General features: G+C 46.3%; 1 protein-coding gene across 2 annotated transcripts; it reads right to left on the bottom strand.

The window, feature by feature from the left end:
- Positions 1–5,556: 5,556 nt before the first annotated feature.
- GPR62 (G protein-coupled receptor 62) lies at positions 5,557–15,908 on the bottom strand. Of its 2 annotated transcripts, none has more exons than XM_079968060.1 (2): positions 15,177–15,908; positions 5,557–7,069 (listed from the first exon to the last, which is right to left on the bottom strand). In XM_079968060.1, exon 2 carries the CDS (start codon positions 6,965–6,967, stop codon positions 5,732–5,734), a length of 1,236 nt encoding a protein of 411 aa, XP_079824186.1. In that variant the 5' UTR covers positions 6,968–7,069; positions 15,177–15,908; the 3' UTR covers positions 5,557–5,731. The 2 variants fall into 2 exon arrangements, with proteins under 2 accessions (XP_079824186.1, XP_079824185.1); XM_079968059.1 differs by lacking the exon at positions 15,177–15,908 and adding an exon at positions 8,646–8,785.

Raw genomic sequence — 15,908 nt, 5'->3', positions numbered from 1 at the left:
GACCACTAGCACTGGCTGAAGCCCTTTGAGTGGCAAGGAACCGAGAATGTAGCTTCAGTTATTTCCAGGGTCAAAGGCGAAGGGGAAAACATCTTGCTTCCTCCAGCACGACATCTCCAAATGGCGGCACATCATAGGAAGGAGTAAAGTGGTCAAAGGGTATGTGGCATCATTGCATTCCTCTAGAGTTATCCAGGGTGACAAGGGGACATGATCTGCAAGATGACATGGATCTGAAGAACCACTGCCTTTTATCTTCCTCACACCCCTAAACCTAAAGCACATTCTGTGAAAGCAAAGCAGGAGGCAGCAGATGTAAGCCTTGAGCTCATCTCCTACCTATGCATTTGGAACATGGAACGCAATCAGATACGTTCATGCACGATTCTCCCTCTCCATATGCATATCCACAACAAAAATGGGCCGGCAGATTGCATGCACATACACATCCAGTCAAGAGAACATTCAACGTCATTTGAGAAGGGTAGGTACAAGTCTGGGACTTGCTGCTATGCATCCCCATGTGAATAGTTTATCCACTCAGGATCTGAATGGATCTGAAATTAGTATGACTTATTTCCATACAATATGTAGTCTGTACTGGGACAATCAACTGGCCAAAGTTGTCTTTCAGGACTCCTAAAAGACAGTAGGCTATTGCAGTTAAAAAAAAAAGCCACAAAAACTTTGGCATGAGAATTTTACAAGATATTGCTCCATAGAACTGATAGACAAGTAAATTGTGTGGCTCAAGAAATGATATAATAAAGTGAGAGGGCACCTCTGAAGGCCATGTTCTCTCCAGCTGTTGTATTATTAAGCATCTTGCTACATAGGCTGCTAGTAGTGGATAAATAGACAACCCCTTTCTTGGGCATGTGTCAAAACAGGACCAAGGTTATGAATATGGGGCTTACTATAATCAGTGCAACCTTGCAATGTGCTTTTGGAATTAGCTTGATGGGTGAAATTGTATCTCTACAAACAAAGTGCTACAATTATAACACAATGCACACCTTCTGATTCAAAGGTGACTGTTAGGTGGAAAATGAAGGGAATATTGTTAAAGGGCTCCTGGTTGTATCAGGAAGCCTTTGTTAGTGCACCTTGGGTGGGCAATTTTTTCTCAGTGTCCACATGACACCCTCATCAAAATTCTGTTCCATATTCTCCCTTCCTGACCCCACTTTTAATCTAGCTTTACTGTTTCCACAAATACATATTTTGTTTGGGTACTCATAAAATGAGACAGCATTTTGACAAGGATGACAACATGTTCTTTGCAATGGGGCTCTGGCAGTTCACACATAGGAGAACTTTGCGTGCTCTGATATTCTGCTGGGAGTTTCTGCTAGCTGTCACTCACTGGATCGTCCTCTTTCTCTCTCTGGCTAGGAGGCTGTGTAATTCCCGGTGAAGGAGCTTTAAAACAGGAGTGGAAGTCCTGGGGCCACCCCATGTTGTTGGACTCTGTCTCCCATCATCCCCAGCCAGCATGACCAATGCTCGGGGCTGATGGGAATTATAATCCAGCAACATCTGGAGGGCCCCATGCCTGCTTTAAATGAAAGAACCATTAACTACTATAGCTTGCTTTATTTTTTTTTTTCAGTCACCACACAGATCTGACTTTGGACAGATTTAGCTGTCCAAAGATAAGCCATGCTTTGTTAGCCTAATCTCTCCTTAATCAAATACTAATGGAAGCAGTGGAGTTACAGTGATTCAACTGTGCCAGAGAGGGCTTTCCATTTGGGTACATGTCCCCAAATCATGTAAGTAAGACAAGAGAGTGAGGTAAAGTGTCATTGAAAAATCACCCACCAGCAGCCATTTAATGCTTTATTTGTTTTTACAACAAGTTTTGGAGTTTTGTTTTTGAATTATTTATTTTTTTGCTTGCTGGATCCAACAAATTACAGAAATCAGATTTCCATTTTTTTAAAACCAACATTCAGAGAAAATCTCCATAAGGAAGCAAAGTGAGGTGGGTTGGTCATTTGGTGCACTGCAGTGTAGTAACATAGTCCACCCCTGAGCAAAGTCACAGCATCTTCAACCATTTCCCCTACATAGACTTCTTCTACATGCCATGTTTGAATTTACAGGGAGTTGCCCCCATTAGCAAGTGTTTCTATATGGGTTTGGGGGCATTCTTTGACTGAAATGGGGAGAAGGAGTTTGTGGACCTAATTAAGGGGCCTGCTAGCTCCCCCCCCCCCGCATAGTTATGAATGTTGCATGTGGTGGAAAGAAGAAGAAGAGGAATTTGGATTTGATATCCCGCTTTATCACTACCCTAAGGAGTCTCAAAGCGGCTAACATTCTCCTTTCCCTTCCTCCCCCACAACAAACACTCTGTGAGGTGAGTGGGGCTGAGAGACTTCAGAGAAGTGTGACTAGCCCAAGGTCACCCAGTAGCTGCATGTGGAGGAGCGGAGATACGAACCCGGTTCACCAGATTATGAGTCTACCGCTCCTAACCACTACACCACACTGGCTCTTTTTCATCTCCTGGGAGAAGGGACTTCAGCATGAGATGGGCCCAAAGCAGTCTTGCAAGGGAAAGTTGAGCCTGTTTTCTAGCTGCCCATCTTCCCTCGACTCGGCGGGAGACGGGAGAAAAATCAAGCGTGTTCTAATGCTGAAGTATCTAAGTAGGCTACCTTCTTTCACTATTATTAGTATGCCCACTCACACCCCTTTCTAGTCTCCTGAGAGCTTGTGGAGATCCTTTCTCAAATTCTCAGCCCTGTCTCTCCAGCCATGGATGACTGTTTTCCCCACCCTGCAGCTGAAACTGAAGCAGGGCTCCAAGAACTCAGAAAGGAAACAACCACAGCTCATGGGTACTTGCCTTGCATGCATACGATCCCAGATTTAATTCTGCCATCTCCCTTTAGAAATAATCAGCTACCAGGTGGAACCATCAAACAGGAGCATTGGCATGCATCCAGCTCCAGGCTCAGGCAACGTAGCTCACAACTGCTGGTGGTCCTTGGTGGGGATGCATGCACTGAAACAGGCTGGTGGGATATGGATGAGCACCGTGATGTGGATGCCGGTGTACATTTGTATGCATTTCTGATCTACATCTGCATCATGTTCAGATGCCTGCTTTGGCACATGGAGCTCCCTTGTTGGATCAAAGGCAACTGGACTCCTTAATCAAACATAAGATGCAAAACCAGAAATAACCTGAAGTTTTGCTTCCAAGAACAAAAGTTAGTTAATATAAGTGTGGATAGTAACTATGGCAGGGATGGGAACCCTATGACCCTTCATTTGTTGGTGAACTCCAGCTCCCAGAAGCTCAGCCAGCATGGCCAATGGTCAGCAATGATGGCTGCTATAGAGTCAACAGTGCCTGGAGGGCCACAGGTTCAGCATCATTAGGACTTTCCCTCCCTTCCTCCCTCCCTCCCTTCCTTCCTTCCTTCCTTCCTTCCACAAATGCTTCCTCTGTTGGGAGGTTGAAGGCATGTCATATTCATAATCCTTGTACCAGAACCATCAGCCTACAAGCCCAGTCCTGTGCAAGTTTCCTCAATAGCATGTCCTACCTGAGAGAGGTTGTGTGCCTAAGTTTGTAGCCTTGATACATAACCCAAGACTCACTGCTGGTGAGAAACTCAGCTCAAGCCAGCTAAGCCACATCACCACCACCACCTCCGTCTCCTGTGATTTATATAAACAGCACCCGATGAGCATGCCCCTGGAACAAATGGAGTGCCTCTCTACTGATGAGTTAAGGACTAAGTCATGCCCTGACACAAACAACTCTTTGGCATCTTACTGTGACAGACCGAATTTGTCACATGGAGCCAATCAAGAGGCGACTTTCACTTTAGATTAAGGCTGGCTTGCTAGAAGTGCCTTTAGGCAGGCAGGTACTGCGCTGTCTCACTCAGCCGGCTGCTGTGAGCTGCCTCCTCCACCCCTGCTTTAAGTGTTTGCTTCAGTGGAACTTTCTTCAAGGTCACCAAGGGATTCAGCTACACAGAACCAATGGCTCTGCTCAGCTGGAATGAATTGACTCTTGCTTGGCCTCATTGGGAGAACAAGGCCTACAGTGTAGGTTCGCCTCCCTTTCTTTCCTTAACGGTCCTATCTCTGACAAACCCAGGATTATTCACAAAGAGCATGGAAACAGAGAAATTCTGTGAGCACCAATCACTCACTCAACACTAAGAACACTGGTAGGTGCCTCTTTTTGAAAATGCCTAACCCTAAAGCAGAGAAAAATCTGTACTTGGTGTTGCTACACTATGGACAGTCACATCCACATCATACATTTAAAGCACTAACAATCATGGCTCCCCCCAAAGGATCCTGGGAGTTGTGGTTTGCTAAGGATGCTGGTAATTCTTGGGAGGCCCTATTTCCCTCACAGAGCTTCACTTTCTAAAGTTCCCCGGGGGATTGATAGCTGTCCTACTCTTCAATACAAACAAGAAATGAAGGGTCTACAGACTTTTCTCAACCCCCCTGCCATTTTTTTAGGAAGACCAAGATTAATTGGCAACTGGCGCATTCTGCCTATGCCACAAAACAAAGTCGGGGCAAGTGGCTTTAAAGGCTTGGATTATATTATCTGAGTTTGAATAATTTTATGGCAAAACAGCAGAAAACCGTCCTAAGAGCCATCTTAATGCACAAACCTTTCAAGCATCTGTTTGCAAATGCAATGGATTTTGCCCCCTGTATCTACAGCTGCACATACACTATACCTTTAAATCACATTCAAAGCACATTCATTCCTCCCCCCCCCCCCCCAAGAATTCTGGGCACTGTAGTTCATGATTCACACAGTTACAATTCCCAGTAACTATTAACAGACTACAGTGCCCAGAATTCTAGAGTTATTCTTGCCTAGGGCATATACAGTGGTTGTCCATTTGTTGAGTGTGATGCAGTGAACATTTCCCCACCTAGCAGTTGTGTTCCCTGCTTCCATGCCATAGCGCTGAATTGTTGGAGAAATGCTGTTTCTTCTCCTCAACCAAAGCATTGTAGTTATGAATCCAGTGCAGATCATGGTTGTTACAGCTCTCCTTAACTCCCGCTGATAAGGGCTACAACTCCCATCAGCCATAGCGCAAACAAACTGCTCTAGTATCAGTGGTGTAGGATAAATGCCACATCCCTCCTTCCCTATCCATGCCATTTTGGAGGGTTTAAAAGCACCCCACCATTTCCAATTACTTTTGGAGCTGTGCAGGAATGCTCTCTAGCACTGGAGCTCACATTTTAAAAAATAAATAAATTACCACGGCCTTCACTATCTATCCATGACAAAACTAAACCTGCCCTTTCCCAGTGGTTGGGGAGAAATAGCACTATTGGCCCAGCCAGTATTTTAACACTTGTACCAACAAGCACTTTGGGAGATGGGTAGTGTGGAAAGGCCTCCACTTCCAATATTATCTCTTACTGTCTGCAAATATAGTTGAGAGTGCTCTCCTTCACAGTGCCCCCCTTCCCCCAGGTGGATGCCAACAGTAGCCTAATGGTACACCTGGCTCTGATCCCACCAGTTGCAACCATGAGCAAACAACCCGTTTAATCACATTTATTCTCAGAGAGAAAATCAATTGTTCAATTTCAGATTCCTCCCTAAAGGAGGCTTGGTCAGGTCTTTCAGCGCACTGAACCTTCTGTTCTTCCCCTCTTAACTTAAAAGGCAGGTGGAAAGAGATGGCTGAAGTGACTTGAAAGCACGGGTCTTTCGTCAGTTGGTTTCTTCTGGGATCTGTCCTGGGATCCGGAACCCCATTGTAGTCTGGTCCAAAGTGTTCCTAGGGCTGGAATTCACATACGTAGAACGGGTCTCTGTTGTGCAACTGGTCCTCTGCAGGAACTGGAGGAAATTCTCATGGATGGACCCTTCTGGACTGGAGATGCACAGCTCTTGGCTTAGGGGCTTGCTGAGGCAGTGTCGCCCCAGCTTGGACAGCTCTTCCCTGATTTGGCGGTTCAGCAGCCCATAGAAAAAAGGGTTGATAGCAAAGGAGGAATAGGCAAGCCAGGTCACAATAATCTCACCATAACTGGGGATGGTCAAGACAGAGTTGATGGAGCAGTGGAGGTGGAAGGAGAAGAATGGAAGCCAGCAGCAGAGGAACTGACCTACAATCAGGACCAAGGTGAGGGCAGCTTTATTCCCACCAAACAAACGTTCTGGTGACAGCCTGGGAGGTGCATTCCTGGTTGTGATTATAGTGACTTGGCTGTGAATGGAGTCTGATCTTGGTCTGGGTGTGGCAGTCCAGGATGGGACAGGAGCATGCTGCAAGGATGCGATCCGGGCCACTTTGTAGATGCTGCCATAGACAGCAAAGATGATTAAGGTGGGCACTATGAAGCAGAGAGTGCTGAAGATGATCACAAAGATCTTCTTGTGGGCACCTGGGCTCCAGTACACAGTACACTTGCTGGCACTGCTGGCCCCATCGACTTGGGGCCAACCCACGAGTGCCAAAGCAGCTACGAGGATGGACTTAACCCAGATGAAAGCCACAACGGTAACTGCGAGCCCGGTGGTCATCTTGACTTCATACCTCATGGGGTGGACAATGTAGTAGTAGCGCTCGATGCTGATGACTGAGATGGTGAAGATGGAGGCACTGATGAAACAAACATTCAGGAAGATAAGAGTCTGGCATTCAGCGATGCTGTACAATACCCTGTTGAAGCAGGTGGAGCTGGATATGATCCCCAGCGGCATGACAAAAATGGCAGACAGCAGATCTACTAGGCAGAGGTGGCAGACAAAGATGAACTTTCTCAGCAAAGGCGTCTTGAGGATGACTACCATGACTGCTGTGTTGGCAACCAAAGCAATGACACTCAGCATGACCATGAAGAAAATGCCAATGGCCTCCTGAAACTGGGACACTCCAAGTGAAGAGAAGGCATCAAAACCCTGGGTAGAGTTGATCCTAGTTTTGTTTACCATTGTCCCCATGGTCTAGTTCAAAGTGACCTGTGTCTTAGCAGCAAGAAGTACCAGTGGATGTTCAGAGTATATGTCACTGCCACCATCTTCCTTCCTGGTAGTTCTTGATCCCTGTGAAGAACAACAAATCTTGGTGACATAGGAATGACTGGAACAGAATGTGCTGCCAGAATTGAATGGGAGACAAAGTAGCTTGAAGGAACCAACCATTGCACATGCAATACTGGAACACAGAATGAACACATTGACTATAATGGGGTAGGGATGAGACACTGTCAGTAGGACACACAGTGAACTAGGTGAGGGCATTCCAGTGGTTTAAATACTAGGAGGTCAGAGGGGGAAGCCCCATCAGTTGCTGTTTTGGAAGACTATAGGGGGCATAATTTTGTGTAGGTGGTGTTGGGCATGCAGATGTTGTTAAGGGCCCCCTAACTCCCCCCTCCCATTATTGGAGCTCTGGGGTGCTCATTGCTATAATAATCAACTGTGACTTTATCCATCCTGTTAAAAGGTAATTGAGGTGACTGCAGTTGCTCCTCAGTGGTGTAGCATAGTTTGCTGGTGGACTGGACAATCTGGTGGTGCTGGGCTGCAGTGCAGCTCCCTCACACACTGGAGCCCAGCAGAGGAAAAACATAGTGATGCTGCAGCTGCCTCTCCTCTCCTGCCCTGGGCCAGGCCTGATCCAAGAGTGGAGCTCTGGCATGTCAGTGCTGGGACATCACATGAGGAGCCAAACAGAGGAGAGGAGAGGCATGATGGGGCAGCGGCAGTAACACCCTCCCCCCTCCCCCTCTTGGCTGGTCCAATGGGTGTCCCTTCATTGGCCATGAGCAAAAGGTGCTGCCACCACCCCTGCCCTCAAGCCCCAGCTCGGTTGTGGCTTCCTTCCCTGCAGCTCTGGCCTTGATAAGGGGGCCTGTCATGGGAGCACCTGCTTGTGCCCCCTGAAAAAAATATGCCCAGGGCAGCAGCTCCCCCAGCCCCGCCCAAGCTATGCCTCTGAGTGGCAGTGATGCTGATGTCAGGAGTGCAGCTCTGAGGTTTCACCTTACCCCAGCTCATGGGACACTACTGCCTACTTCAACCTTCTGCCAAAGTAGGAAGTCCCCTCCTGCAACATATGTGGCCTCAGCTTACAAACCTCTAATAAAGGAGAGCCCACTATCTTCTGAGACGGTCTGTTTCACGGCTGAACAGTTTGCACCATCAGGAAGTTCTTGCTCTGGTTGGTATGTGTGGTACTTTCAAAATATGGCAGCACAATTATAACCACATTCTCCGATGAACCCTAGGTTAAGGCTTTGAGGGGCATCAGTAAATAAGATGCAAGGTGGTATTCATGTGGTTGAGCTAGCTTCTAACTTTTTTCCTGCAAACATTTATCTGGGCTGGCACAGGAAGGGTCATGACAAGGCCACAGCCTCAATATAATTCTAATTCTGTTTACTTGAGCAATTTTCTTATTGCAGTTGACAAAACCCAACAAAACCCAAGAGTGTATCCAGAAATCAAATTTCAGATTAACAGGCTAGCAGATTTTTGAAGTGGAGGATGGAATCTCCTCAGGTGAGATCCCAATAATCTGAAGAGCCATGGCAACCTGGGAAAACTTTCCTCAACTGCATACAGATAACTGCTGGATCCTGCAGCTAATCTAACAGAGCCAATAAAAAATTCCTACCCCATCACATTTTGGTCCAGTCAAGAGCCCCTTATTCTGAGAATGTGACGTCAGGAAGAGTTTGCCATTGACTTCCACAGGGGCAAGACCAGCCCCTTTATATGCAGGGCAAAGAAAATGAAACCTAACAAGCCTGCATTATGAAATCACTGCTTACACAGGAGCAGAAATTGATCCGGGAGGTATTAAATCACCCTGGGCTGATTTCCCCCTCAGGAAAGAAAGGAAATGCTCCCAAGAGACACCTTATCAGGGTCATTCTTGGGAACAGGCAGTGGTGGTTCTTCTGTACACAGTGACATCATCTTAGTAGGTGGAATAAGTTCCTCACTGGTTGCTATGAGCTCTATCTTCCTGGACTCTGGCACTTTCTGGTAGAATAAGCAGTCTGTGTGTGTGCGCGTGTGCACGTGCCCTCTTAAGAATGTTGAGGATGGCTTATCTCAACCTAGAATCATTTTCAATCAAAACTGTCAGTGTTGTTACTCTGAATAGTATGTATGTCTCTCTCTCTGTATGTATACCTCATTCCAGTAGTTTTTTAGAAACAAGCTTTAGACTTCATCCTTGTATATTCCCTTTTCAGTCTCCAGTAGGGGTATTCACTAGGCACCCCACACTATCCACCATCAATAAGAAATAAAATGAGAGAGGCTTCATTCCCACCTCTAGATTAGCTAATCCTGGAAGTGACCACACTTTAATCCAGTAAAGTCAGCAAAACAACAACAACAACACACACACACACACACACACACACACACACAAAACCCCTATCAAACTAGCATAAGAAACAACATATTAAAAGTTGCAGTGTCTACCTCATTAAGGAAGAGGCTTGCAATGATTTTATAGTTTAACCTCATTTATGCTAGACTACTTGGCTGATGCCAAGCTAAACCTCTGAAAGTCAGGTCAATCTCCCTGCCATTAGTGCTCCCTTCTATTGTTTCCGTCACTTTTTGGGGAGGGTGTTTACTTTTACAGATATTCTCTTATTCAGTCCCCTCCCCCACCGCCCTGTGATGAGGTACCATGTTTGAAATCCAAACTGAGGGCTAAACACAATGTTAGCATTCAAGATTAGGCCAGTTCTAGGGGAGCATGGGCGCCCCTTCCACACAAGTCCAGCCCTACCATTAAGCAGAGTGAGGCAGTCGCCTCAGGTGGCAGAGCTTGGAGGAGAGAGTGGTGTGTGACACATATCCTGCACCCCTAAACTATTCTGCTGCCCTCAGGTGCAGTGGAAGACACTGTCCCATTACCAGTGCTAAAGTCAAATTCAATCACCAGCCTGGTTTGCTTTTGTATATGGAATGTGAGGGGGCACCATCTTGAGGTTTTTCAGGCGGCACAATGTGTCAGGCCAGCCCTGCTTCTGCATGTTGAATTCCATGCCACTCTCGAATCATCTGGAAGAAGGAAGCAAGGACAGTTTGTGGAAATGACATGCTTTCTTTCCAAGCCAGCATTGTCAACCCCAGGAGCAGATCAATGCTGGTAGAGGAAAGAACTGTATCATTATTCACCTGACCCACATTACCAGAGCAGCTTGGATAATTCCACCCGTGAGGAAGGAACCTCCAACTGTTCTGGTAACGTATAAATTAGCTGTCAAGTCTGCTGTAGTAAACAATAACAATGAAAGCTTTAGCCATTAGCAGATGTGGATTTAGGGTAGAGCCATCAGTGCAGTTGTATTGGGCGCCGTGCTGCAGGGAGTGCTGAAATAATGCTGTAAAATGGAGCACGAGAGGCAGGGGAGCACCAAATTTCAGCACTGCACAGGGCACCACTGAAATTTGAGAGCCCAAAGCCCACCACTGCCTTTACAGATGGCCCCATCGATTTCTCTCACCCTCTGTTTGTGTGGAGGTGAGTCTCCCAGAGCTATGGTCATATGATTGATACGGGATGACCCAAAGATTATTTTGTGGTACAGGGCTATACTAATGCAGGCTCTTTCTTTGCCCCCAGTGCAAAGTAATGGGACATCATGGGACACCATGCCTGAAAGGATGACAAAACATTAAGACAGAAATGTTGCTAGGACACTTCTAAGGAACATCTTCCCTGTGGCATGGAAACATGGTTTGGGATGGCCCGAGGCTTAATAAGTGATGACGACATTTTGTTCAGGCCCCAGTTCTTGATTTGGGCTCCACCTAAGGACATACGAGGAGCTCTGCTCAGCCAGGCCAAAGGTCCATCTAGTTCAGGATTTATCATTATCACAGTGACCAATCAGATGCCTATGAGGAGCTCACAAGCAGGATCTCAGTCCAACAGCATTCTCTACACTTGTGATCCCTAGCAATTGGTATTCAGAGGCATACACTCTCCAACAGCAGATGCAGAATGCAGCCCTCTATAACCTTATCCTTCATGAATTTGTCCTGAACGTTTGCATTCAATTAAAAATTGTGGAGTCACACACCATATGCTTCTTTCTATTGGAGAGGAGGGATTTTGACTGGGGAAAATCACACTGGGTGGTGGGTGGGCTGGGGAGGATCCCTCCCTAGCTCCACTGCTGTTCTTAACTAAAAATATTAGTACTTAAAAGTCAACCTGGGATTTCCCTTGTCTTGAAAAGAACTAATAGACACGTTTGGATTAAACAGGACCATGTTGCCTGAATACATGGCCAATTTCATATCGATCAATAGTGTCATATTCACACCCCCTTCACATCTTTCCAGCCATTCAGAAAGCAAGCTTTTGAGAGGACTCAGCCAATCTCCCTAAAAATACAACTGCACCTAGCAATTTTGCTGGGTCTAGTAAGGCATCTTCTGGCTTCATTAACACTCTCCTGGCCACCATACTCTTATCTTACAAAAACATAGCCACAGCACAGTCTTTAACAACATGGACACAGAGGCACACTGTAAGTGACATGCATCCTCCCCCCTCCACTGACCTGTATGTATTCTGGCACACCTAGAACTGTATTTTTTTATACACATGCATGCCCAGTGCCACAGTCTATCCATGCGCACACATACAGTACATGCACAGAGTCCGGAGGAGACCAAACACCGTTCTTCCTCTCTCCCAGACAGGCAAGGTTAGTGTGAAATGGTGCATAGTCTGCTGATCCAGCAAAACAGTTCTCTCCCCTGCCTAGTAATAACAGTGGCGGAAGATTCCTCTTTAGATTGAGTTGCCTGGGCAACTCAACACTTGCTGGAGAGGGCTCTAGGTATACTGGGCTTCACCCCAGCGACAAGACCATCCCAGCAACTTCTCTGCAAGGCAGGCCAGCAGCTTCTGCTTCTGCTTTTGTAGCCATGCTGCTGTCATCGTCATCTTGCTCCTTTGCTCAGAATCAGCCTTGGACAAACTCCTAGTTAACAAACAAACTAAACTGTGGTGGTGACAAATGCTTGGCTCAACCCAAAGCTGGGAGGGAGGTAACTGGTTGGTCAGAGAATGGGAGATTGATGGAAATTTCTCCCTGAACCTCTTTAGATTATGATGGAAGGATGTATGGGATAGGAAAGGCTGTGGCTTTGAGATGGGCGGGTGGGGGTGGGGGGCTTCTTAAAAAAATTGCTTGACATTTTGCTTGGTAGGACTCAATGCTGGTTGCCCTAATGGACCAGTGCTTCCTGGCTTGAAACAAGAAGTAGGAGAAATGAAAAGTGGAAATAACACAACTAAAAGTCTGGAATTCCAGACCCTCCAAGTGTCCCTATTTTCCAGGGACAGTCCAGGATTTACAGAAGCCGTCCCTGTTTCTGATTTGATCCCAGAATGTCTTGCTTTTCCTTAGGACATCCCTATTTTCACTGGAGAAATGTTGGAGGGTATGGAGTTAGGCAACCCCTGAGCCAAGAGGATAAGTAACTATACAACATTTAGAAGACATCTTTAGAAGGAAGCCCTGTATAGGAAAGTTTCTTAATGTTTAAAGTTTTATTATATTTTTATATATGTTGGTAGCTTCCCAGAGTAGCTGGGGCAACCCAGTCAAATGGGCGGGATGATGATGATGATGATGATGATGATGATGATGATAATAATAATAATAATAATGGAATAGGATGCCCCTATTTTCATCAGAGGGTATGGAATTCAGCAAAGTCAAATTTCAAGGGTACCCTCTCAGTTAACAAGGTATACTAGTAACTTTGGGGGGTACTCAGCCATACTAGGCCCTAATTCTGCACATACTTGTAAATCTGCCTCTGGCCCTTGATGATCCTGTGACAACACAAGAGCAGCCAGTGCCTGGCACAGAGCACACAGAGCGGGAGAGTGTGATCTGTGAGACAGGATTGGCTTGAGACCATCTCAGATGTTGCAGGGGCAGTTTCCCCCTCCCTAAAGGAGAGCGGCTTGCAAGGCCTGCCATCCCTCAACATTCACCCTTGCAGAAAGGACACAGCTCCTATAGCAAATCATTCAGGCAGATGTGTTAAATATAAAGCAAATTGGTTGCTGTTATCAACCCTTCTCTTTCTAACAATACAGAAAGATGGAGGTCAGAAGGCAATTGTTTGAATTTGTATGGCCTGAAGCAAGTGTCTCACATTTTTTCATTGGTAAGGCAAGTCCCAAACTCCGCAATCTGTCCCACAGAATACTGCCTTTGCGATAAGTTTATTGAGGACTATATTCTCCTGTGGTATAAATTTTAGTGCTGATGAGACACTCGGATGTGAGTTGTTCCTCTTTTGTTGAGGGCCACCTCCACAGCATCAGTCAAGTGAATGACTCTAGCAGAAAAAGTGTTTGGAGCTGGTGGCCGAGGGCTATTCTTCCAGTATCTCATTCCATGTGTACTTGTCTCTGATGCTTTAAACCCCTTTACTAGATGGCCTTTGGGGTCTCTTACAATGCTACAAGTCCAGCAATTTGGAAGCCACTTCTGCATGAAGCAATCCCAAACTGCAGTGGGGCAGGGGGAGATATGTGAATAATGCAAACACACTGAGGGACTCACCCAATTGCCCCAACCCATGTACTTGCATTATTCCCATAACATGCTCTCCTAAGACACCAGAGTGCGTCATGTGGGGGTGGTTCTTAAGCTGTAGGTGTGAAGGGGGCCTTAGAGCAGGGTTGGTTAAACTGTGGCTTGGGACCACCAGCAGTTCTCGGTGCACTTTCAGATGCTGAAGTGTTAGAGCGTTCTTTGGCATGCCCACATAAGGTGAAATGGGATCAATGTTCAGGTTTGATTTTAAAACTGTTCCCTCCATTTCTGATGTTCAGGCTCTGAGCGCTGCTGCTTGTGTTGCCAAAATGGCACCGTCTACACACACAAGAGGGAAGCACCAAGATGCTTGAGAGGGCCCAAGGCTAACAAAAGTACAAAAACATTTTTAGGGCAAACACTCTAACGATGGGAACCCCAAAAACAACCCAATGAGTGCTATGTTCAGTAATGACAGAATAGTTACTGGCTGTTGTGGGGACTGGATGGGTGGAGGAATGGAATGGTATTGAATCTTCAAGAGGGCAGGCTCCAATGTTTAAGCTGAAAAGCAACTGCTTTGGAGACTCTTGGTGGCTATCCTCAGAGTTCTCCTCATTGTCTGCATATATTGCATTATAATCTGGAAGCCTCTGAAGCAACCTCTCACATGGTGTCTGTAAGATAAGACAATGGGGTGATCCACAAAGATCAAGCAAGTGTAAATAGTGACCTACAATAAAATAAATTGTAAAACAGGTTGCAAGGAAGGGGGATGAAACAGCTTTGCAGAAAGGATGTAGGAAAGGGGGGGGGGGAGGGTATAAAAAAAAAAATCTGAAGCAAGCCAACAAACTAACTTGAAAAATCACCTCCATAACTGATTTCACCAGTTTTGAAAGCAGGAAGGTGCTTCTATCAGAAACCTTCCTTTTATTACCACTTGGCAGTTTATAGGGCTTATACAAGTATATATCATTTATACCCTTTATTCCTCGCTGCTGTATCAACTACTGAATTGTCATTTTAGACTGCAAACTCCTTTTCACCAAGGTAAGGCAGTTCTTTCCATTTCTCCCCTTGAGCAGCTTTTCTATCAAAACCTTCCTTTTTCTTCGCTCTTCTTTGCACTCATTTCAGTTTCTACTCTCTCTCCTTGAATGCAGGTGAGCCAATTTTGACCTAGCATTTCAAGCAAAGGCTTTGCTTGTGCCTTAGTACCAGGGTATTTCTAGATTTCCCTGCCTCTTCTGGAATGTCACACCCAGTTCATTGCAGATACGAAACTGGACAAGATGAAGGAAGCTATTTCCCTCAAAAGGTCCAGGGAGCCCGTTCAGTGGAAGGGGCTTGTATTGCTGAGGAACATAGGAAACTGCCATAAACCGAGTTAGACCTCTGGTCCAACTGGCTCAATTTTGCCTGCACTAACTGACAGCAGCTCTCCAGGGTTTAAGGCATACTGGGAAATGAACAGGTGACCTTCTGCATGCAGAGCAGATGATCTGCCATTGCACTTCTCCTTACCAGATGAGGTATGCGCCTTTGCCCCAATGCTGTCTCAGACCTACGACCTCCCCAGAAGGACCCACAAAGAAGTCACTCACCTACGTCGAGTGAGGCTGATGGTCCTTCACTGGCCAGCAGCATCTCTGACTTCTGTCTCCTCCAGAGCAGCGAGTTCTTCATAACTTCCCAGCAAGGGCAGGAGTAACGGCTTCAGATCTCACCCCTCCTTCTCAGGAGCTGACAGGCTTATCAGTTTTCCATGCTCTGCTGTGATGTCCATTTTCCTAGACAGCAAACCGGTGATGCTCCGCTGGCTTTCGTACCAGCTCCATGAACGGGGGGAACAAGGACTATTGTCCTGTTTACAATGATCTGCTTTGTTTGTGGAATCAAAGTCCTTTCCTGCTGCAGGGAGAAGACAGCTTAAGCAAGGCAATTATTGCACCCTGGAGGTAGCCCAAGACTAGGAAGAGGAGATGCACAAAATCCCTAGGAAGGGGTTGCTGCTGTTGAATTCTCCGCACCTGGAATGGGGCTGGGAGGCTGCTGCTGCTGCTGCTGCAGTAGTGACTGCTGTTTCGCTGTGGATGGCACAGGCTGTCACATCTGGGCTTTGCCTGGCCTTTTAAAGCACTGTCTGTCATTCAGAAAGAATTCTACTGGGTCCTAAGCACCTCCCCCCACAGAGATACATAGGCTTCAGTGACCCAGGACACCCTGTTGTAAGAAATGGGTGTTCTGAGGCTGCTGAACCTCTGGAATTTTCAGCTCTGCAAGGAGGATAATTGGGCCAGGCCATTCCATTCAGATTGTACAAGCGGTACCTAAGG

Source organism: Podarcis cretensis (assembly GCF_951804945.1).
Source record: "Podarcis cretensis genome assembly, chromosome: 2".
In the NCBI taxonomy this organism is placed as follows: domain Eukaryota; kingdom Metazoa; phylum Chordata; class Lepidosauria; order Squamata; family Lacertidae; genus Podarcis; species Podarcis cretensis.
Note: the sequence above shows the minus strand (reverse complement) of the source record. Positions and strands in the feature narration are given on the sequence as shown.

Coding starts and splice junctions, on each gene's coding strand:
- GPR62 (XM_079968060.1), bottom strand. CDS start 6,967: ATGGGGACAATGGTAAACAAAACTAGGATCAACTCTACCCAGGGTTTT.